Below are 25,451 nucleotides of genomic sequence, written 5' to 3' on the forward strand. Positions count from 1 at the left end.
TCCAAAGGCTCATTTGCCAAAGTTAGTAGAGCTACTGAATGAGAAAATCAAAATGGGAATCTTGGAGCCTTCTTGTGCTCCATACTCAAACAGGTGGTTCACAGTTCCAAAGAAGAATGGTTCTCTACGCTTCATCCAAGATATGCAACCAGTGAACAAGGTGACAATTAGAAATGTAGGAACAGGTCCAATTGTGGATGAATTTGCAGAGGCGTTTGCAGGGAGGGCAATCTACTCAATGGGGGATCTCTACTCAGGGTATGATCAATTTCAGCTTGCAATCAAAAGCAGAGACTTGACAACCATGAGGACACCTTTGGGTTTGGTAAGGATGTGTACCTTGCCACAGGGAGCAACCAACTCGGTTGCACATATGATGAATGGGATGAATAAGGTCTTACGTGACTTTATTTCTCAAATCACAATGCCTTTCATTGATGATTTGCCTATCAAAGGATGTGAAGAAAGTGACAAAGATGAAGCTTTGGATCTCAAGGGATGTCGCAGGTTTGTGGTAAATCACATAAATGATTGTGATAAAATTTTGTCTAGGTTGGAAGAAGTGAATCTTACATTGTAAGGGGAAAAGTCTATGTTTGGTGTCAAAGAAGTGCTCATTGTGGGGCACATGTGCGGGCCATATGGTAGGAAGCCTTGTCCATCAAAGGTAGATGCCATCCAAAGAATGAAAGAAACATGCACTAGCATCACTGAGGTTAGAAGGTTTCTGGGAGCATGTGTCTTCTATGTTATTTGGATTCCACATTATGCACATGTATCTGATCCTCTTTATCAGCTACTTAGAAAGAATCAAAAGTTTAAATGGACAGAAGCACATGTAAAATCCATGAAAAAGCTAAAGGAGTTACTCCAGTCAGCAACGACTTTGAGAAAGGTAGACTATGACTGTCAAAGGCCAGTGATTGTGACAGTAGATACCAGTCCTACAGGGATTGGATGGGCAATAGGGCAAGATGACAAAGAAGGACACAGGTATGTGGTAAGATTTGGAGCAAAGGTACTAAGTGCTCGCCAAAGAAACTATCCACAGATAAAGAGAGAGTTATGGGGTATGGTTACAGCCTTGAAAAGTGGGAAAGAGTACCTAATTGGTGCATGTGTGGTTGTAGAAACAGATTGTCTACCACTTCTTGGGATGATTACAAGCTGCTCAACACCAGACATTGCTATGTTGCGGTGGATTGCCTACATTAAGTCCTTAAATCCCGAGTTTAAGCACATTGCAGGTAAAGACAATACAGTGGCAGATATGCTATCAAGGGCAAGGTATGAAGATGAGTCGCAAATGATTGATGAGGGAGATGATGTAGGCACAAAATTCTATTCTATCTCTCATGTCAAAGGTAACAATGTCTGCATGACTAATTCACTTGAATTGTTCTTGAAAGATCTTTATGAAGGTGATTGGCTTTCTATTGGAAGGTACTTGAGTACTCTAACAAAACAGGATGATTGGTCTGAACAAGAATTCAAGAGGATACGCAGGAAAGCATATGGGTACTTCTTGAGGGATGGTTACTTGTGGAAGCATCCTAAACAAAAGGGTGCTACACCACAACGGGTTATATGTAAAAAAGAGACTCAAGTAAAGCTCATGCAAGAGTTTCATGAGAGTCTATGGGCTGGACACAGGGATGTGTGGGAAACCTTCTCCAAGTTGAAAGAAAAATACTGGTGGAAGGGTATGTATAAAGATGTATCTCAGTTTGTAGAGTCATGTGTAACTTGTCAAATGTATTCAAATGTTCGACATCGTGATGGATTGCACCCTACATATCCACTAGCCATGCACTATAAATGGGTTGTGGATCTAGTCACGATGCCTTTAGGACTCTGGCAGATGAGATACTTGGTTCTTGCACGAGAGGACCTAACTAACCAGGTTGAAGGAAGAGCATTAAGAGCTAAGACCACAGAAGCTGTGTGCAAATTCCTTCTTGATGAGGTGATTTGCCGTTATGGTTGTGTGGGAAAAATCACTGCAGATCGAGGTGAACTGGATGCCGAAGAAGCAAGGGAGTTCTTTTCTAGATTAGGGATCAAGCTTTCTCTTACTACAGCTTACAACCCTGAAGGCAATGGAAAGAGTGAAAGAGGGCATCCTCCTATCATCAAAGCTTTGGCCAAGGCTTGCGAAGGAAGAGTTGGTGAGTGGCCAAAACTGTTACCATATGCTTTATGGGCTGATCGTACAACACATAGCTCAGTAACTGGCTACATGCCTGCAGAGCTAATGCATGGTCAAAAGCCAGTGATGCCGATTGAGGATACAATTCCCACATGGAATGTACTACCTTGGCAAGAGGGGCTTAGTAGGGAAGATCTCCTTGCACTGCGTATAAGGCAGCTAGAGAGAAGACCTGGAGACATTGAAGCTGCAAAAGAACGACTCAAAAATGCAAGGTTGAAAAACAAGGACTATTTTGATAAGCGACATCGACTCAGGAGCAAAGCAATTGACAAAGGTGACTGGGTTTTAGTGTATGATAGTAGCCTTGATAACCAGCACACAGTCATGCGTAAGTTCTCAAAAAGATGGTTTGGACCGTATGTTGTAAAGCATGTGCATGAAAATGCTACTTACAGCTTGTCTGAACTAGATGGTACAGAAGTAAAGATTCCCATTGCAGGAAAAAGGATTAAAATGTTTAAGAGAAGAGGAGACAATGATCTGGAAGATATGGATGAGGAAGAAGAGAAAAACACAGGTGAAGATCAAAGTGAATATGAAGCTCTGGAATCATCCAGTGAAGAAGAAGACAAAGAAGATGTACAAGAGGTCTAATCTTACAAAGAGACAATGTGGCACATACCGGAGGATGTGCAGGTTTAGAGGGAGTGGATGTCGTGTTGTGACACGTACATAGTGGGAACGCATGCTACAAGATCTATCTTGTATTTTTTTAGATACATAATTATATTTCCTATAGTGTACATATACATATTTAAGTATAATAATAAGCCTTCTATCTCATCCTATTATTTTTCTCAAGGGTAACATATCCTTACTTTACCATCAGAAAATACTATGGGAAAAGCATCAATAGCTCCGCCTCTTTAACTTGGGGCAAAAAGCATTGATTCTTTATTTCTACTATTTCATTATCATCTCACACCCTAGCTAGATCCTATATCTAGGGTAAACTCCAATATATATATATATATATTCTATGTATTTTTTATACTTTTCTTATATTTCTTTTTAAATAGCTACTAGGAGAGAATCAAATCCTAGTGGGACACTAGGTGGCATGATTTCAAAGATACACTTATTTTAATGCATTATTGCAAGCATGATTACAAAACTTTGTCAAGGAGCAATGTCATGCTTTCATATGGCATGAGGTGTCCTTTGGAATTAAATGAAAGTCTAGGCTAAGGAGACCACATGAAGACTTTTGCTGCCATAAATGGACCCTATTTTGATGAATTTTTTACACAAGGTTCCAATCCGAATTGGAAAACGATTTAAAAATGCAAATCGTAGCTAATGAGCTGAAGTTTTTGCCCATATTTTTACTTTTTTATTTGGAGCCACGGTTGAGGAGATATGATCAAAATACTGGACCCAGTCTGCCCACATCATGCAGGGGCAGCTCATTTCCAACTTTTCCAATTCCTGTTCAAACTGGCTCCTCTCTTCTTGTGTAAACCCTTGGGGGTTCCCTTCACCTATAAAAGGGGACCTCTTCTTCCTTGGAAGGAACTCAAGCATTCAAGCCATTGATGAGAGGAATTCTCGAGGGAGTGAGTAGTAATGCCTAATTGTACTTAGCCATTAACATAAGCCCAAGCCTACACTTTCTCCTAGAGGGAGACTAACCATTCTTGCAACAAGCTAACCTTGGAAGTCAACTCTAATCAAAGAAGGTCTTGCACTTGGTGTATCAATCAAAGTGGAATTATCCACTCTTCTTCTCTCTCCCATCAATAATGGTGCCGAAGGGTTTCAAGTAAGATGTGTTCTACATTGATGTTTTCTTGATTTCTTGTTGTTTTCATTTTCATCTCTAATCCAACATATATATATATATATATCTAATCTCATCTCCTTAACCAAACCTATCTCTCTCATTCTTAGTAATTCATCCTCTCTAGGTTCTCTTGCTACATGTACATCTCTCCCCGCAGTATCCTTATTGCCTACGGGCAAGAATAGGGCTTGGGAGGGAAACTTCTCATCTCTTCACTTCTCTCATATCTACATTTCTCACATACTATCCTAGATGAATAACCCACATGATGATCATTTCTATCGCTTTCACTCTGTACGATCTATTAGAATTAACGTATGGATTAGCCGTAAAATACACTTTCAACAACGTATCGTGTTTCTCTTCGGCCCTGAAAGGCTCAATGAAATACTTCTATCACCGGATCCCATCATACTACCTCTCATAGACTATAATTTTTCTTTTGATGTAAGCGTAGTTATCTTGCTATGAACCAAGAGGATTTGTACACACAATTAATCCCAATCACTAGACAAAATATATATATTATGGTAAGCACAAAACTACAATTCCAAAGAACAATTCGTAGCCTATTTGGTCAGCCAAGATTGAATGCCATTAACTCATCCATTAACCCTTTCATATTACCCATGATACGATATGACCATAGCCTTGATGTTTTCATCTTCGTATTGTTTTGACATTCTCTTTTGCGTTCTTTCTTTGTGTGTGTGAGTGCAAGAGAGAAAGAGTGAGTCTTCTTTGATTGCACTTCTTTCCAAACCCTAGTCTTCATGGCATCTATGGTTTAACTCCTTCATACAGTTTTTGTTGAGTTTTCTCACAAACTCTCACAGCCATAAGCCCGGTGCTTTCCTGGCAAGACCGCAAATTTCTCGACAACGCACACACACCCATATACATATATATATATATATATACACATCCGCCCACATACACACATACGTACCCACACACACGTATACGCACTACAAATACAAAGAAAATGGAGGACTCCACGACTACGATGACCACAAAAAAGAAGAAGGACCCAAAGCACGCCCGCCAACAACAAAAAAAAGAAATGTGTTGAAGGCATGCCCCCGGCCGACCTCGAAAAGAAGTACGCTCGACACCGACGCACCGACAACACACCATTCGCCGACAACACGCAACCACATTGCCATTCTAGTAATTTATAGGTTATTTTCATCATTTCTTCAGTTTTCACCCGAGCCATTGTAAAATTACCTTTTTTTTGTAAATATCCTCTCTCTAGGTGATGGTCACAAAGGCCCACCTAGAGATTCTCATCTTTTAATAACCTCCCAAAACAAAGCAAGGGTCAACCACACCGGGCCCACCACTTGCTTTGTCTCCCCGATTAAGCTTACCCTAATCACACTAGGATTACCATAATCCAAGCAGCCAACATCTATAAATTGGCACTGCGAGGTCACTATCGGTTTGGGGGGGGGGGGGGCAGTCCATGAGAAGTCAGCACTTGGTAGAGTGTAGTGAGAAGAGTTGACACTATCACTATCACGGGGAGGAGGCTTGTGCGTTGGGTTTGCCTTGGGAATTGTGCCATGCAAAGGGAATCACGTCCATCTCTCGACTCTAATGGTCGATGCACACACGTATACACGCTCTAATTGGTAGCAAGCTTCACAATCATTGAGTTGTCTTAGAGAACGCACCAAGTAGGTTGCACCACCTCCTCTCCCTACCTCTCTACCACCACGGCATGCCATTTGTAAATACTGCAGAAATAATTCTCCCTCACACCCCCGAGGATTTTCATCATTTGCAAATCTGTGTGTGTGTGTTTGTGTGTGTGTGTGTAAGTTCGCGGTGTTCATATCACCGTGGTTAGCATCCTAGCCGCTCTAAAGTTAGGTGGTGCCCCCTGTTCGCTTTACCGTGGCAGGCTCAAGGCGCACCATTCGGTCCCCGACGTTTTAGAGGCCGTCGAGGTTTGGGGTTCGCTTTGCTCTTGTCAGAAGCAACCATGGTGTGATGGATTATTTCGGTGATAGAACCAGGCCGTTGAGAGTTGATATATTTGGTCATCTCTTCAGGTAATCCCACACAGAATTGATGCCTTTTCTCGGCAAAGTCTATCTTTTGAAAGACAATAGCCTTGAGATGTAAATCCCAAAACTTGTCTACATACTTGTGGATAGACTCGTGAGAGAGAAGCTTTAGGCTGTGCCATTTGGTAAGCACTTTGTCCTTTGCATCGCTTGCAAGGAATTGCTTCATGATGGAAACTCGTAGAGTTTTCCATGTCTTTGGGGCTTCGTCGTTGCCACGAAGGCTAGCCCACCATTGATGAGCTGATTTTTGGAAGTGCATAGCTACATGGCGTAGCTTGGAGGACTCTGTGAAGCCCTCGTTTCCAAAGGCCACATCAAATTGCTGGATAAAGGCCAACACTTTGTTGGTAGCACCAAAGGTGCCATCATAGGTGAGAAAAGAGATACTCTTTCCTCCCTCCTTAAACTTCTTTAGCTTTTGTGACCTTCACCATGTAGGGTATGATTGATGTCCTCCCCTGATGTATTCTCTAGGTGAAGAAGAAGGAGAAGAGGGTGACCTCTTTCTAGCCCTTTTCTTCCTTTGTTTCCTCTCTTCCCTTTCGGAATGATGAGGAGAAGGACTATGTGTTGATCTTTTCCTCTTGGGAGGAGTGGGAAATCGTCTAAACCGCCGTCTTCTTGGAGCCACATGTTGAGAGGAACTTAAAGTTTCATTGCTTTCTTGCTCTTTGGATTCCTCCTCTCGTATGGAAGAGAGTCTTCTTTTGGGGGTTTCTTCAAGAGGCCTCCTAAGCTCTCGCTCTTCTTGGAGAGGAAGGGAAATTCCATAAGCATGAAGTCCTTGAGTAACTTCGGCTTGCAAAGCAGGGTTGCCCATAGCTTACTGCAACCTAGTTACGGAATAATTCACAAACATGGGGGCATCATCATTAGAACCTTCATGTGCAAAATCAAAGCTATCAATGTTCATTCTACTCTCTTGGTTATTGTCAGTCATGTTAACAAAATTTGTGTACGTACTTAGTGTATGCTTTGGCAATTCAAAACCTTAGTTGCCACTCCTCTTAGCCTTTTAAAATTGGTTCTTAAGTATCTACACCCACGACTCGAAGTGGTTAATTATAGAGAGTATTGGAGTAGGTCTAACATAGCAGAGTTGCCGAGGGCTAGCTCCTTTCGGACTTCTTATGGCTCAATAATGGTAAAGCCGTAGGCAAGTCTAAAAAGACTCCATTATTAAGTCCAAAGCTCTCGAGGTGTGCACCATATCCCACATAGTGGGCTCAACAAAACCGATAATAGATGCCAGTTCCACTTACCCTAATATAATTAACAACATCAACCATTTATAGGATACTTAAGGACCTATCTTCTTAAGCAAGAAAAGAGGAACCAAATGCTCTGATACCAATGTAATAGAATTGACCTATTAACTTGAGAGTAGCGGAAATTAATGAGAGTACTTTTGAGAAATTATTTTGTGAGCATAGCGGGTCAACATAATTGATGGTAGCAACATAAACATAGCATTTAGTTAACTTGGCATGAACAATACTTTTGCAAGAGAGAGAATTTAGAGAACATGACAATAGTTGAGGACCGGATTTATGTGGTTCCGGTCCCCCCTTCAATAGGCATTTGTATTATGCTTTCTCCCATAAAGAGAGACTTGTTACAATACAATCTTATTGTTCCTTGTGACCTAAGTGATGCAATAAAGATGGAAAGCTTCATGCATCACGAGCATAACATTAACTTTGAGGAAAGCATTAACTATCCCAAGCTTCAGTCCTAAGACCTCAAACACCTTCGAAGGTGGACAAAGCTAGCAGGGAATATGGGTAGGGAAGAGGAAGAAGAAACATTTCATATGAGAAAGAATTAGTTCTTTACTTATCATCACTCTTCTTGCTAGCATACATAATAGCATAGTAATGAAGATGGAAAGCTTAAGCATTGAAGCATGGCTCTTGGTTGGATTTGCACTCCATAGCCAAGAGTGTTGTGTAGACTCTCAACCTCTCTACTTGCTTGGAGAAGGAGAGGGAGCTCTTGCACTTTTCACTTCACACAATGAGAGTGTGTAAGTGTGTGTGGAAGAGTATACCCCCTAAGCAAGCCCCCTACTAGCTTTGGTCGACCTCTCTTTGTAACTCATGCTTAACACTCATTGGACCCCTCGAGGCCTACCCAATCATAAGCAGGAGTCATTATTAGGTCCTATAGTAGTACCACTTATTAGCATATTCGCCTTAAAGTGGAAAATTTGTGGGGTAAAAGCGGTGTGCCTCTTACCCTGATCGGACATGTCAGAGACATCCGACCACCTATTACTTGTACACACCTTATTCTTTACTAGTTAGAAGAATAAGGCGCTCTTTCGTATACAATGTTGAGCTGCTCCACCCACATCCTATGTTCTCTCTCTCTTTGTCCTTCTTACTCTCCGCACACGCATCGCATTCGCGCACGCACATCTTCCACATTGTCTTCTGAGCTTCTACAAGAGCATGCATCACTCTCAACTAAACTCACAATCTCCCATTTTGTTCTCACAAAGCTTTAAAAATTTCTTGATCTCTCCATCACTGATAGCGAGCAAGCTATCTCCTCGGAGCTCTCGACACTACCACGCTCCGCGCGATCGTGTGCTCTAATAGCAATTAAAAGATATGCAAATGCGATGCATGTGGAGAGAGAGAGAGAGAGAGAGAGAGAGAGAGAGAGAGAGGCAAGAAGCAGTACTCACTCCTTATTCTCGCCCATAAAAATGTATTTCATAGCTTTATCATCCAATATTTAGTATAGGCCAAGCAACCAAAGACACAAGTAACCATTAGATGGATTCTTGCCATGTCAAGACTCATACATAGTTTTAGAGTACAATGCTTTAGTGGGGAACATGTTTAACATATACACAAAAGACATAATAGCTTTAAGCTAGAATGCGCATGTAAATTATTGGCTATCAACCATATATTATGCCATCTGTATAGGTTACCTAAATTTCCTCTCAGAAATGTCATTTTGCTAAGAAAAGATGGCACTATACATTTGTGTCTTACCCCATGATTTTCTAGAGATGTAGTTAACTATATAGACATATACTCCTTCCCTTGATCAAAATGGAGGGCGCCCATGATACAACCACATCATTTATATGCAAAAATTGCTTAAAGAACATGAACACTTCAAGCTTTTTTTGAGGCTAATAAACCTATGCATACTTGGAGTAATCATCAATAAACATCACAAAGTACAAATGGTTCCCAAAGATGTATGTATTTGACCACAAACATTACTATGGACAAGCTTCAGCTAGCAAGACGGCCACTTAGAACCATCCTAAGGGAACTTAGCCTAAAATCTAGTTTCCATGTACATGTTTCTATGGTGCTTCAAGAGGGGGCAATGAAGCTCATATGTGAACCTTTGGTATCATGTTTTGGTCTAATTTATGTTTTCATAAAAAACAGTTTTCTATATACAAACATAAAAATATAACTATAATGCGATAAGGTTTTATTACCTTCTCTCAAAAAATTGAGAAGGATTTCCCCCAATGTGAACAAGTTCTAAGCTAAAATGCCAACCTGTCTGTCTTGCTAAGAGGTAATGCAGACTAAAATGCCAGCCTGTCTATCTTGCTCCCTGGCTCCCTCATTCTCATGAAACCGAGCGATGGGAGAAACATTGCTTCCATCCAACTTGGAGAAGAAAGTGATATGTCGAGTACGCTTGAGACGTAAATGTCTAAAATTTTCGCAAGCAATATTGGTGTTAAACAAGGGTACCCACTTTCACAACTCTCTTTGGGCTACGCATTGATGAATTAGAGCAAAAGAGCCTAGTGTGCAGTAAAATACCTTGTGGTGCCATACATTTGAAATTTGTGACAAAAGCCACACGTGCTCCCCAGCAGCCAGCACTTTTTCTTCATATACGCTGGAGCATGAAGGATTATCTTTGACAAATTCGTTTACAGGTCTGGGTTGCTTAAACAATTCGCTTGGAGCCTGCGGAGCTATTGCCATCAATGTCTCCTTTATATCAACAATGGAGTAAGGTGCTTGACCTCATTTTCTTGATGATGCCATAACTGACGGGAAACTTCTTATTTTGCTTCCGGATCACAATACTGCAAGATTTAACTACCCAGTGCAAAACTGGGAGAAATTTCGTAGTGAATCAATAGGAGCTGTCTTTCTCTCTCACAACATATACTGCTACTGGGTTTCATGCTTACCATTGACCCAACATCCACATCTTACAGCATGCAAATCAAAGGTGCCCATCCCTCCTAACAAATCGCGATGGTCTCCATTCTTCCCACCTACAGATTCGTGAAATGTCCCTCCTAACAAACAGATGGTCTCCGTTCTTCCCACCGACATTTCGACTTCCTTGAAGTGCTAACCTTCATTCACATGTTTTGCGAGCTCTTGCAAACTGAGGTTGTACACATCACATCCACTGAAGATTATTTTTCCTTCAAGGAGCATGTACATCTTAATCTACTGCATGCTCAAAAGCCAATCTTCCAAGCTGCAGATTTCCCCATTTTTGACAAGCAGTCAAAATGGCTGACCAAACTGAAGGAAACTCTGAGGATGACACCTTCCTCAATAACCTTAATGCCCTGTCAAAGTGCCCTGCACGTGCAAAAAGATCAATCATGCAAGTTTTGTGCTCAATGTCTGGTATAATGCCGTAATATCTACTCATATTCTCGAAGTAATTTTGCCCTTTATCCACTAGACCAGAGTGACTACAAGCATTAAGCACACAAACAAGGGTAATGGCATTTGGAGACATGCCCTCATGCTGCATCCAGTTAAAACAGTGTAAAGCTTCCTTAGCTTGGCCTTGGTGAGCAAATCCCCCTATTATTGCGTTCCAAGAAGCTGTGTCAGGAGTGAGGCCTTCACTTTGCATCTGTTGAAAACAATCCAGTGCTTCCTTGGCCTGCCCGTGCTGGGCATATCCTCCAATTAAGGCTGACCAAGAGATTACATTCCGAATAGAAAGCTCTTCAAGCACCTGGCGTGCCCTTGTAAGCATGCCACACTTTGCATACATATCAACCAAAGCATTGCCAAGAACATCATTCTTTTCCAAGAGCTTTTGACTAGCAATCTCATTATGTATGTGTTTGCCTTTGTCCAATTCCTTCGTAATGCCACAAGCCTTCAAAAAACATGCATAGCTGATTGCATCTGGAGATACCCCCTTCCTTTGCATTTGCTCATGACAACGCAGAACTTCTTCGCTCTTTTCATTTTGTGCATATCCAGAAATAAGTGCATTCCAAGAGCTAACATTTTTGACAGCTAACTCATCAAGCAACACATATTTCGCGTCGAGATACAAACCACATTTGGCATACATGTAAAGTAATGCATTACCAAGGACAATATTGTTGTCTAAAACTCCCTTCCTGACAATCTCATCATGAACTTGTTTGCCCTGATGAAAGTTTTGGGCGATAGTACAAGCTTTCAAGATGCAAACATACGTGACTGCATTTGGAGAGAGGCCCACTTTTTGCAATTGCTCATAGCAGTGGAGAGCTTCCTCACACAACCCATTTTGAGCATATCCAGCAATTAACGTTGACCACGAGACAATATCTCGATCAGGAAGCTCATTGAGCACTTGTTGTGCTTTGGAGAGCATGCCAAATGTGACATACATGTCCACTAAGGCATTGCCGAGCACACAACTTTCCATCAAAAGCCCCCGACAAACAATCGCATCATGAACCTTTTGGCCTCTATCAATAGCCCTCATAATACCACAAGCCTTTAAGATGCAAGCATAGGTAGTTACATCCGGGCAGAGACCCTCACTTTGCATACGTATATAGCAGTCTATAGCTTCCTTTCCCTGCTCTTTCTGCACATAACCCCCAATTAGTGCATTCCAAGACACAACAGTTCGAACAGGTAGCTTGTCAAGCACCCCTTGTGCTTTTGACAGCATACCACATTTGGCATACATGTCGACCACGGCAGTGGCAATCACAATATTTGTCTCCAAAAGCCCTGCACTAACAATTTCCTCATAAACGGATTCACCCATGGCAGTTGCCTCTGTGATGCTACAAGCCTTCAAAATGCATGAGTAGATGTATGCACAAGGAGCAATGCCATGACTTCGCATCCGTTGGAAACAATTTAGCGCTTCAACACCCTGCCCAAATCGAACATACCCTGCAATAAGTGCGGACCAAGTTATTATGTTCCGTTCAGGAAGATCATCAAACACTTCTTGTGCTTTTGCAAGTACCCCACATCTGGCATACATATCAACAAGGGCACCTCCAAGCACAACATTTTTACCTAGAAGACTCTGTCCAACAATTTCATCATGAATTTCTTTGCCCCTGTCTATGTCTTTTGTGATGCCACAGGCCTTCAAAATGGAAGTAAAGGTTATGGCATCTGGAGAGAAGCCCTCACTTCGCATACACGCATAACATTCCATAGCCTCTTTGCCTTGCCCATTTTGAGAAAAGCCAGCAATCAAAGCTGACCAAGAGACTACATCACGAGCATGAAGCTCATGGAGAACCTGTTGAGCTTGAGTAAGTGCACCACATTTGGCATACATACTGATCAACATGTTGCCAACATAAATGTTCCTATCAAGCAGTCCATGCGTGCGGGTCTCCGCATGGAGCCTAGAGCCTTCCTTCAAGTCCTTCTTCTGGATGCAGGCTTTGATGGAGGCAACGAAAGAAAGGCTCAGAGCATGCAACTCCGTAGTATGGTTTTCCTCAGCATCTGTGGCAGGCATGAGTACTCCTCTGCTTCCAAGCCGTTCGGGTCTGTACCAGCAATTAATCCACAGGGGCTTTTGAGCAGCCTTGCGCTTCAATTGGAGGAAGCTCGAGCTATGTCCTTTGCGAGCAGAAAGGAAGCAGAAAGAAGAATGGGCGGGTAGCTGGACTCGGGAGTACTTCTTCCATGTAATGTTATGATGGCGCGGAATCAACATGAAGGCCCATTTGAAACAATGCCCCCAACTTCCAAAGTCCGTGAAGGCCCCGCAACCCATGCTTGAATGTGTAGGGGTTTTCAAGTTTTCAGAAAAAAGTTTATTTTGAGGGCCGGTATCTATCTATAATCTATAACATCTAGCAACATAATATGACGGAGGACTTGACCCTTTACACGTGTCACGTTCTACGAGATGAAGGCTATAAGCCAAAAGTGGGGGAGCGAAAAAGAGAGAGAGAGAGAGAGAGAGAGAGAGAGAGAGAGAGAGAGAGCTCAAAGGGGGGGCGAAGGAGGGCGGCCGTCGACGGCAGCCGGCCGTACTCGTAACATATAAAATGGAGAGATGGTCTATCGAGGAGCTAAAGGCAGTGCCATGTGACGTGCACTTGAGAACTCCCATTTTTGCTAACGGAAAAAGGCAACTTATTTTTAAAAAATTATTCAATCTTTTGATTGGATGATGCAAGTAGAAGATACTCACTGCAAGGACAATCAAATATATTTACTATCTGTTCAATCATGGTTTGAACCTCTCCTGCCTGAATGAGTGGACGATTTTGAAAAATTGGTGGAAGGCAAGGAATCAAATCATATCCTCTCTGGAGTCTAGCTCTAGAGTGATTGGAGTTTGAAAGGGAATGGCACTGACCTCGAAAGTTTATCTTTATCTCTCTAGAAGCCTCTTTCTCTAGAGAGGGAAGACGACCTCGAAAGATCTCCAAGACTCATTTGAAGGCGATGGACGGCGCATCTACAATGTCCACTCTCTCCGCAAACAAAGCCAACAAAATGTGATGTGTCGTGCATGTGAGTGCAACAGCAGAGTTGTCTCTCTGTCGCACAAGCACGGAGTGCAAAGCGTCTCTCTCTCTCTCTCTCTCTCTCTCTCTCTCTCTCTCTCTCTCTCTCTCTCTCTCTCTCTCTCTCTCTCTCTCTCTCTCTCTCTCTCTCTCTCTCTCTCTCTCTCTCAGCAGCGTGCCACGGCGCCTGCACGGAGTGTTTTGGTTTGGGGGGGCCAGAAGGGGGAAGGAACACTTAGAAGAGACGCATGCATGGAGGGAAAGTTGTGAGGCTGTTGCTGTCTCTTTGACTGCGACGCTACAAGTGAACGCACAGGGTTGCAGGCGACAAAAAGGAGGGGGCACGAAAAGAAAGGGTGGGGGGGGGGGGGGGGGTAGGTTTATCTATTGGCTGCGAGCAGGGAGTGTAGCACAGGGCGAAGCAGAGGTAGGGGGGCAGCACCAGAGAAACGAGCGAAGGCATCATGGTAACTTCCGGCTCGTTGCAAAACAAAGCCATCACCGTCAGCTACAAGAAGCTCTTGGGTGAGGTGCCAAGAAGACGGGCCCGTCGAGCTCCATCGACAAGGCGACGAACTGGAGATCTGAGAAAGATTGACGAGCGTGACCATGCGCATGTGTGTGTGTGTGTGTGTGTGTGTGTGTGTGTGTGTGAGAGAGAGAGAGAGAGAGAGAGAGAGAGAGGCTCCAACAATAGCCGCCCTCTCTGTCTGGCATACAGCCCAGGTGCATCCAGGCAGAGGTGGGAGGAGGTGGAGGCAGAGGCGCAATACCCTTGGACTGCAAGCTGTCGATGTGGATTTTTAGAGAAAGAGTAGGGGAGAGAATATTTGTAGGGAATCCCATGCTAGTGGGTTTTAAATTGGTTAGAGCTATGTGCTGCCTGAAGAGTAATAATGAACCATCTCCTTTCTTGCTTCTGCTCTTTTCTTTGGCTTACAATATACCCATGAAGGCTCTATCATAGCTGAGGAAGGATATGAAGCTTTTATGAGATGTATGTGAAAGCGCAGTGACCTGCATAGTTTGTTGTGCAATGAGGCATAGCTGTGTTCGGCGTGCGACTCGCAGGTGCATGCTACTAACAAGCTGGCTAGCAAGCATCAGAGGGTTCCCCTCATTCCTGACACCTCAGAATCAACTACCTACGACATTTTCTTGGTTTGTTTGTGTATGTTCAAGCTTCTGGGTTCATTACTGTTCTGACCATGTGATTGAGAGAGTGGTTTGTAACCTCTTGCTCATGTGCTTGGCTCTTAGGAGAAGCCATCCTTTTTCTTCAGTGTCAAGGACCGAGCTCTTCTTTGTAGAGATTGCGGTTTTGTCTGTGCATTTTGCCAATGCCCTCACAACCAAGCATAGAGGACTCCTCTTGGTACTAGGCATTACAGTTAACATGAGCCCTATGGGCACCCTGTCCCCGCCCCAAGAGACAAGCTTAACACTCACAGTTGAGAAGCATATGCCAGCTACATATACCAACTCCCACAAGGAGAACAACTTTGCCTTGAAGGACTCTATCGCCCACAATTTTGTTTCGGCTGTAGAGAGTCGCAGGAAAGATAATGGTGACATGGGTAGAAAGGGACCTGTGAACAAGCTCCCACCCTCACCTCAGATAGTGAGAAGTAAGAAGTTATCGCTAGCTGCATTTTTCATCAACGCTGAGTCTGTGAGAAGCTACACTACGAAAAAGGAAGGCTCTCTATGTATGGCCTCCAACAATGATACTGAGGGCGAGATTTTTGAAATGGGGCCTCTAAACCCAAACCAATGGGCCTACCCTCACAAAATGTTCATAAAGAGGTACGCACACTACTTGGGGCACCACCTTCTTTTGGGAGTGGAGAAGGAAACCAATCAAAATAACACTTGCACTCACCCACTCAAGCAACACACTTTGAAAACCCCCTTACTCTATATACACTTTGGACACTTGAACACCATCAACGATTATGCAACCCAATGCCGTGCATCAAAATGAAATATGCAATTTGTGGAATAGCATTCACCTTCTCCCCATAAGAATACCCATAATACATCCAAACTCTTCCTCTCTCAAGCACTCATCAAAAAATCATGCGCACAAGACTTGTCTCTCAAACACACAAGAGAATCACTTACATCAAACTAACACACTTTGCATAGAGAGCTCATCTCCATCTATGCAATGCCGTGACACAAATAAAATCACCATGAGAGGTAGCCACATGCATATGTAATGAAGCAAAAGAGATTTGGAGTGAGAAATTTCTTTAGACCAATTGAATAAGTGTGGAGAAACAAACCAATGGTAAATTGAGAATAGAACACACTTACTTGATTTCTCGCACACCTTTTAAGGGGAGGACAAACGCTGGAAACCATCACGAATTGCGACACTTGAAAGTTTTGAAGATGATTTCATGATCATTAACATAACCATGGAGAGAGATCATGATGTATTTACAAGTTATTGATGTGCACAAATGATTTATTGGGTTGGAATGGAAGTGAAGAGATTGTAGAATGGAAAGAGTGGAGAATAGAGTTGCACTTCCTCCAAAGAGGAGGGTTAGGAGGGAGGATGTGAAAGAGGGAGAGTTGGGGTTTTCTCTACTATTGATCAAGAAAACAACATGAAGTTGAAAATATAGGTGTGTGTCCCTGAGTCTCTCCAAGGGGGGCTATTTATAGTTGTGTAGGAGTGGGATTATGCTACACTTAATTAGAGTAAGTGATTAGACCTAATTAAGTGTCCTTTGACCACTCATTGAATATTGGATATAAAAGGGACTATTTATTCACCAAAAATATCATTTTAGACCGTGAAGGCTCCATAGGGGTGCATAATGTAGGTGGGCCCCACCATGAGGCCCTACGGGTGGCTCCTGCAGGGTATCTCAACTTGTCTGTCTTGGCATTTAGAAAGCATCTTTAGGTTGGTCCCATCACATGCAAGTGACCTTGAACACTCATTGCTCTTCTAGAAGATGAGTAGGGGAAAAATAAGATCTCACCCTCTTGATTTACTTGATTTACAGCTCCCTTTTGCTGCGAATCTGACAGATTTACACTATTTTGACCATAACTTTTTACCTGTAGCTCGGAATGACATGCTTCAAAAGGCAAAATTGACCTTCTCAACATGTTTGATATGAATTTGGACTATTCTTCACGTCCATGCACCAAGGAATTCGGTTTGGAAGGTCCACACTAGGCTAGGGAACCTTTTGCTTCCAAGTCTTCTTGTATGGGCCCTTTGCTTGTATGCATCCAAGGGGAATCATGCTTTTTCAAAAGGCTATGATGCTTAAACAAATAGAGGACGGCCCAATATTATTTTCTTGTGAAAAGAATATACAATTGGAGTCTTTTTGAAAGGAGAGAAACTATATGTATATTTTAAGAGATATTGGGCACCTATGTAGGGGGCATAGAAGACTTGTAGAGAGGGACCATAATCTTTGGTAAAGACAAGTGGAGAGTTGATTTCCATGGGAATTTATCTATATGGGGTGGAAGATGGATATATTATTTTTCTACTACTAATTCACAAGAGGTAAGAAAGTTTGGGGGTATATAGTTGGTTATTGTATGCTTATTCTATTTACAAAGCAAAAAAGAAAAGGGCGGTAATATAAATATATGACTAAGCTGACATTTTTGGGAAGAGTATAATGTATGTGTCGCCACAAAGGTTAAATGAAGAGGGGGAATTTACTCTAGATAACTTAATAGAGTAGAAAAATATATACACATATGAGGAAGAGGACGTTGAGTAGGCTGACAAATGTTGCAAAAAGATGGTTACCATTTTATGCCACTCAATACTAACAATGACCACATAAAGGGAGTGCCTCTTGCCAATACACAACTCAACTCTACCACAAGCTCCATTCAAAGGATCTCTGTGGGACAACAGGCACCCTTCATCGCCCCGTCTTGAGTTCCGCTCATCCCTTCTATGGGAATTAGAAGCCAACAACAAGCAGCCAAACAACAACAGTAGCAGACATAGCAATAATGACAACAACAATCACAATGATAGTCTGCTGATGGATGTGGATGCCTCCTCTTTGGTTGAGGGCGGCAACATCTTTGATTATCTCAACTCTTATGCCTTTGGATGGAGGCTTGACAAGCTACTCTCTGATCTGATTGGTGCTAGCTGTGATAGCGGTCAAACTCTATCGTCGCTACCCAAGGTAGCAGTGCATTGCTGCTTGAACTCTATTAAAGTCGTTGAGTGGATAGCAAGCTGCCAGTAAATGTATTTTTTAGGATGTTCCTAGCAAAGGAATCAACATTCATTTATTTGTCCTTATTTGTGTCTCCATAGTTGTGCAACACTATCTTTTGTAACACTGTAGATTTGTGATGTCTTGTGTTGATTAATTGATTATTGAGCTTTGCTCGTGTTTGCCTTTTGTTGATTTGATTATTGAGCTTTACTCGTGTTTGCCTTTTAGTTCTCCTCTTGGAAAGCAACATACCGGGCTTCGGCCTTCATGAAGAGCATACTTGGTTTGCAAAGCTAGACTTCCTAGAGGAGCATGAGCTCAGCCCTCGGGGGTTTCACTATGTGTAAAACTACCATATCACGTACGTTCAAGACATGTTTGTAAAACCCCTTATCTGTGAATTTTGTTAACAAAATAATGTACCCTTTTCTTTTAAAATCTGTAAGTTTTTTCAAATTTGAAAAAATAATGCCCTTCTGTATATATATTTCTGTAAGTTTCAAGAACTTTAAATACCCTTTTGTTGAACTCACGTGATAGGTTACATTTTTATTAGGTGACCTCCCCGGGGCTCAGCCCTTCTCAGGAGAAGAGTGTGGCATTGGGTCCACAAATGCCTTCCCCTCCGACACATTCTAGCCTTGGTGCGTCTCGAGGGCCTGGGAAGCTGACATGTCCAGCTCTGCTGATGAGCCTTGGGCATTTGAGTACCTGTTTACTGGTCCAGATCATAACATCAATGATTTCTCTGTTTTTTCGGATGTCTTTGGGGGAATGTCATTACTAGCTTCCCCAACATCACTGCCTCGAGGCAATGTAAACAAGAAGTGCAAGTATAGGCTAAATGGTGCGAATCGATATGAACAGATTTCTCTTGGTTGTAGAAGCTGATGGTGGCCCATATAGATGCAGCTCCTTAAATTCACCTTGCCATTTTTCCACTATGGTCATGAATTTATAATGGTAGATGTGTTGGTGTCCAAGTTCACGTTAGCTATGAAGGTGCACATTGATTCCTAGTCATTTCATGCTTAGGGAGTGGACCATTAGGTAGCATGTACTGTCCATGTTCATTTTCTAGAGAATTCTATGAAATCATTGTATATTTGGTTGTAGGTGGAAGGCGCACACTCTTATTTTGGATACACAGAGTTTTGTATAGATGTTTGAGAGCATGAGTAACGTCTGTGTCTGCCATGTTTGTGGGAGATAGGGGAGACTTCTCTCAGCCTCTCCCCCCCCGCCCGCCCTCCCACCCTCTCCCCCCCCCCCCCCCCCTTCCCCCCCCCCCCCCTCCCCCCCCCCCCCCCCCCCCCCCCCTTTCTTCTCTCTCTTTCTCTCTCTCAAGTTATCTTTATGATACTAACGCTGATAGACCGCTTTTAGCGTGTACAAAGTAGCGTTTATATGCATGGTCATATGTACAAAAAGATGTAAATACGTGCATTTGGGAGCTTTGCAAAGTGGTTTCAAGTTCGAAAAAAGGTGCAATGTGTGCACATTGTAAATATGTGTGCTTGCGTGTCGGTAGTCGACGACCATACGTTCATGCCTGGATAGGGTATCGGGGCCTTGGATATGGTTCTAGGTGGCCTATTTTGGGTCTAGATAATGTGTTTGAGCTAGAATGTAAATAATGCAAGTGACAAGTGTGGGTACTCTCATCCCGATCGAGAAGTTTGACACATGAGGTAACTGTCTATTTGCGGCGCCTGCTCTACGGTGATACGTGCATCACCCTAGAAGTGGTCAAAAATGGAATATGGGGTTGTGGAAATGTTCTTTGGGTATTGAGGATCAAGCGTGCAAAATTTGGTGAATTTTGGAGTCCGTTTGGGATTTTTCTTGCGAAAAATGCCCGCTGGGGGTCAAAACTGGCCAAAAAAGGTCAAAAATGGTAAAAAAAGGTGTGAAATGGCTTCAAATTGCCACATCACTCACGGTGCCATGAGTGTTCCAGATGAGTGAGTACTTTTGAAGAGAAATGTCGACACTTTCACCCCTCTATGTGTGGGAGGAAGCAGGGTTCCTACAAGTGGTATAGTGCAGTCCCGTTACGTTCCCCTCCTGTTTTCGAGTGTGTGGAGGAGTGAATGAGAGATTTCTCTCTTCAATTTTGCACTTGGGAGAGTCTATGGGAGTTCTGAGGTTTCCATGGATGTGTGTTTGCAAGGAATTGAGGGAAGAAGGTGCGGCTTTCTGCAAGACTATGTGACCCTGTATCGGTGCCATTAGGGTTGGTGCTACTCCAAAGAGTCCAACAGAGTGGAGTTTGGTGAATCTTTTGCAATGGTTTGAGAGTGGACTTTTGGGGCTGGAGTTTTTGGTTTTTTGATGGTTTTTCTTGTATATTTTGGTCACCATCAAGCGTGATTTCAAGTGTTGATCACCTCGACTCACCTTGTAGTGTCTGTGGGCAGGCAAGGGCTTGTAGGTCGAGGCGTTTGGAGTTTGAATTGAGCTTGTGGGTAGAGTTTTTAGGGAGATTTTGAGTGGTAGTGAGTGTGGTGAGGAATTCAAGTAAATTCCTTGTGTTGTGTTGAGTGGTCTGGGTGTGTGAGTGTGCGCACGACATCTTTTGCTCCATCAACGCATTTAATCGTCTTTTTAGTATTTGTGCATGTGTGCACGAGTGCGCACATGTAGAATCTGTTCGGCATGCGCACGCACATACACACAAAGAAGACTTCCTACTCTGAGATCATGTTTTCATGTGGCAGCTTACTCTTGGGAGTCTGCAACCATAGCCTTGACATTCAGAATCTGAAGGTTGTCATCATCATGATGGCTTTTCTCGTCTTAAAGACGCTAACTTCACTGTCAAACAAGCTCTCTCTGTTTCTCTTTCTATTTCTCACTCACACACTGACACATTGTGCACTCATTCGAGCTGGTTAGCTACCTCGTATACTCAGCCCTCTCTCTCTCTCTCTCTCTCTCTCTCTCTCTCTCTCTCTCTCTCTCTCTCTCTCTCTCACACACACACACACACACACACACACACACACATGATACGATGTGTCTCATTACACGAGCCTTGCACATTAAACGTTACAACACCCGAATGTGTGCTAGAGATAACACACATGATTGGGACACAAAGAGGCCTATAGTCTCATGCCTATAGCAATGCTCGATACCGAGAAAAAAAATCAAAATTAAAGTGGATATTTTGGATAGCATCGGAAGCCACAGGCTTTGTGAGAGACAGAATTGGGGGGGGGGGGGGGGGGGAAGAGGAGAGAGAGAGAGAGAGAGAGAGAGAGAGAGAGAGAGAGAGAGAGAGAGAGAGAGAGAGAGAGAGAGAGATCAACTTGCACATGTGCATCAATGATCACGTACTGGTGTACTGTGTTAAAGAATGAAACATGAAAATCCAACTTGCTAATTGGGTAGACAAAGATTATTGTGTGTTTAGAACTTGAAGCTTCTTCTCCTGTCTCTAGACTATGCATATGCGGTGGGTGCGTGTGATCATGAGGCAAATGAGGGTCTAGAGGCCAAATGGACACAAGAAGACTCGAGAGTGTTTCAAAGAAAAAGTGTCCGTGTGTTTAGTGTGAGAGAGCATCGTTCTAGCGAGCAATGAAAGAGAGAGAAAAGGAAGAGGAGAAAAGTTGTTGCTTCACAGCAACAGGATTCTCAAGGTTTTGGGTCTCTACACACCTCCCCATATGCATACACTTCGCACACATGCACATATAGAATATTGGACATACACATGCATGCAGGAGGTTGCTAGGTATATGGAGGGTTTGAAGCTCTTTGGGTTTCCTATTCATTGGTAGATTGGGCCATCATGATGGCTAGGAAGGTATGCAAAGCAGAGAGAGAAGGTAGCAAGGAGAGAGAAGGCCACAAGTCTACCAATAGTAGTGTTACCATCAGGGGAGGGAAGGTCCAGAGTCCAAACTCCAACTCTTTGGTTTAATCACACGATTCACACCCCACCAAATATGATGGGTGCGGGTGCCATCAAAAGTCCAGCCTTCTTGGTGCACAGAGACACCAAATCAATTCAAATTTTCATCGATGTGCCCATGCTTAGAAATGAGCATATTATACTGCATGATTGAAATTCCAAAGACTTATGGCCATCAGCCCACTGTAGTTTCAATCCTATTTGCAGGCCTCATGATTTTATCACTTGTTAAATTAACTTTCAATTAAAGCGTTGAGAGAGCAGGAGAGGCCGCAAATGCTAAGATATGTGGAGGTGGTGGTATGTTATGGCTGCCAAGCATTGACAATTGGTGGTAGGGGTACGATTCTCTCTCTCTCTCTCTCTCTCTCAGCACTCTCTCTCTCTCTCTGGTATGAGCGCATACTATAGACGCTTCAAAGCAAAATTCTCTCAAATAGCAAGACCACTACATGACTTAACTAAGAAGAATGTTAAGTATATATGGACTGCTAAGGAGAAAAATGCTTTTGATAAGCTCAAAGAAAATCTTACCTCCCAACCATTCCTCATGCTTCCAGATCTCTCAAAGCCATTTGAGGTCCAATGTGATGCTTGTGGTGATTGCCTTGGAGCAGTTTTGCTTCAAGAAGGGTTCTACATGCCCTAGACACATGGAAGCACTATTTATTGGGGACTCCATTTATTCTACGAATTGACCACCAAAGTCTCAAGTATTTCATGATGCAAACCAAGCTTTCCGACAAACAAATGAGGTGGGAAAATTTTCTTTTGCAATTTAATTTCCATATTGCTCACATTGCTGGTAAGCACAATCAAGTGGCCAATGCACTTTCACGACGACCAAAAGTTAATGCGGTGTCTATAACTACTCACAATGATCTATCCTCTATGATAGATGAGTATGCTACTGACTCTGACTTTAGAGGCATAATGTCAACCCTTGCTTTGGGGAAGAAAGAGGAACCATTCACCTGATTCCCTTCGTGAGAAAGTTATGTATGAATCCCACCATCCTCCCTATGCGGGGCATAGAGGTATTCAACCTACTCTTCAAGGAGTAGAGACGTATTTCTATTGGCCTGCCATGAAAGTGGACATACAAGATTATGTTTCAAATGCATAGTATGCCAAAAGACCAAGTATGATAGAGGGAAGAAACCAGGATTATTCCAGCCACCATTGCCTATCCTGAATTCACCATGGGAGAGTATATCCATGGATTTCATCTTTGGATTACCCAAGTCTATCCATGGGAATACCGGAATATGGACAATAGTCGACAGGTTTAGCAAGCAAGCACATTTTATTCCTATCAAAAAGACTATTAAGGCACACCAAATGGCAACTCTCTTCATATCTCAAATTTTCAAACACCATGGATCACCAACATCCATCGCATCAGATAGAGATCCTAGAATGACTAGTAATTTTTGGAAAGGTCGCTTTGAAAATCTAGGAACAAGATTGAATTTTTCTTCGGCCTATCACCCACAAATAGATGGTCAAAGTGAGATAGCCAATCTTAGGATACTCGATTTAATCAAGACTTATGTTACCAAAGTAGATCAACGCTCACAATGGGAATAGTACTTACCTCTTGTAGAGGATGCCTACAATAATACTATACATACTTCTACGGGAAAAGCACCTTTTGAGATCATTGATGGAAGACCTAAAAGTCCTTTGCTACTCAAAGTACATGAGAAGATATTTGCCGCCGATGATGAGTATAGCCGTGACCTACAAGAATCTTTTCAAAAGATTAAGGAGGCTACATCCATCTCTCAACAAAGGAAAAAAGATGTTGCTGACAAGCACAGAAGGGCCTTAACATTCAAAGGAAATGATTGGGTCTTGCTTAAGTTTCCTAAGGCTTGATTGAGGCAAACCACGGGCAAAAATCCTACGGGCCATCAAAAGTATTATGCTAAGCTAGCAAAAAGATACTATGGTCCTTTCCAGATTTTAAAGCCTATCAATGAGACGGCCTACAACCTCAAGTTGCCCAACCATTGGCTCATACACAATGCTTTTCATGTGATCCTACTCAAGCCCTACAAAGTAGAGCCCCCAAGTGAACCAATTATTCAAGACCCTCCTGAAGTTGAAGACTAAGAAGTGTTACCATATACATGTGGTAGTGATGTGTGTGAACACACTAGGACCGCCGGGGCATTTTTTCCCTCTTTAGGAGGTTTTTTCCCCCGTGCATTGTATATACGCCCATCACTCTAGGGCTATCTATCTTTCCATTGCACACTAAGGAATACACTCTCTATTGTGTACCTTGAGCTTCCTTCGTCTTCTCCAAGCTGTGTGTGTTTCTCTGCAACCCTAATTCCAACAATTGGTATCAGAGCAGGTCACGTCCTCCCGGGCTTAGTCGCCAGCTGCTCCAGCACACGCCTGCTCACTTTCTCCGATTTCAGTGAGCTTTGGCAAGCGTTCGCAGGTCGACAAATATTTTGGGCGAGCTCGAAGAGCTCGGTCTGCTCAGAATTTTGATTTGGGCTCATTTCGGCCTCCGTTTCCACTACGGGCAGTACTGCACAGGTTATTTCGTCATTTTGTGCAGATTTTCTGTCAGTGCCGTTTTCTGCATAACAGGTGCCTTATAGTCTTCTACGGTTTGTGCTATATAGCACAAGTTGTTCCCGCTCCATTTCTCCTATTTTCGGGCAGTTTTCACATCAGGTGCAGCATTTACCATGGCTGACAACAATAACACAGATGTGTTCAAGATGTTTGCTGCTGAGGACAGGTTGGATGGGGACAACTACCCTATGTGGGCTTATATGATGCAACACGTTCTTGTGTCAAAAGGTGTCTGGAACATTGTGCAGGGCATTGATGTACGTCCTGGTTCTGAAGATGTAGGAGATATTGAGGATGTTGCAGGTCTTGCTGCAAGGATTGCAGCTGTTAGAGTTGTTTTGCCTACAGCAGAACAAGCTCGTTGGGATGTTAAGGATGCGCAGGCTCATGCATTGATTGCGTTGTCTGTGAAGCGCACCATTATTCCTCACATCCGTTCAGCAAAATCTGCAAAACAGGCTTGGGATATTCTAGCAGGTCTTTATGCAAGCCGCAATGAGGCTAAAATTGCTTTGCTGCGTAAAGAGCTAGAGTCGAAGATTATGCATGAGGAAGATGATATGGACACTTTCCTTGCTAGTGTCAAGGATATCAATGAGCAACTCATTTCTGCAGGTGAAGTCATTTCTGACAGTTCCCTTGTGCAGACTGTTCTTGATGCCTTACCAGATTCCTACCAGACTTTTGCTAGTACTTGGAGACTGATGACCCAAGGAAATCTTGAAGTTGTCAAGTTTGATGCATTATGCACATTGCTGTTGCAAGAGTCACTTTCTAGAAAAAACAGGACTAGGCAGCGTGCAGTTGAACAGGCTTTTATTGCCTCTCAAAGAAAGGGTGGTAACAGTAATGCAGCCACTTCTTATGGTTCTGCTGCGAGTGGCAAAAATT

At 42.9% G+C, this 25,451-nt stretch overlaps 1 protein-coding gene and 1 pseudogene across 1 annotated transcript; one reads left to right on the top strand and one right to left on the bottom strand.

Moving 5' to 3' along the window:
* Window positions 1-9,449: 9,449 nt before the first annotated feature.
* LOC147448877 (pentatricopeptide repeat-containing protein At2g03380, mitochondrial-like) lies at window positions 9,450-13,060 on the bottom strand. Its single transcript, XM_086521319.1, has one exon. It carries the CDS (start codon window positions 13,013-13,015, stop codon window positions 10,526-10,528), a length of 2,490 nt encoding a protein of 829 aa, XP_086377445.1. The 5' UTR covers window positions 13,016-13,060; the 3' UTR covers window positions 9,450-10,525.
* A 1,736-nt stretch (window positions 13,061-14,796) lies between these two features.
* Window positions 14,797-18,931, top strand: LOC147448878 (uncharacterized; annotated as a pseudogene).
* Window positions 18,932-25,451: the final 6,520 nt, after the last annotated feature.

Source organism: Adiantum capillus-veneris, chromosome 10 (genome assembly GCF_014529385.1).
Source record: "Adiantum capillus-veneris isolate H3 chromosome 10, ASM1452938v2, whole genome shotgun sequence".
Lineage (NCBI taxonomy): Eukaryota > Viridiplantae > Streptophyta > Polypodiopsida > Polypodiales > Pteridaceae > Adiantum > Adiantum capillus-veneris.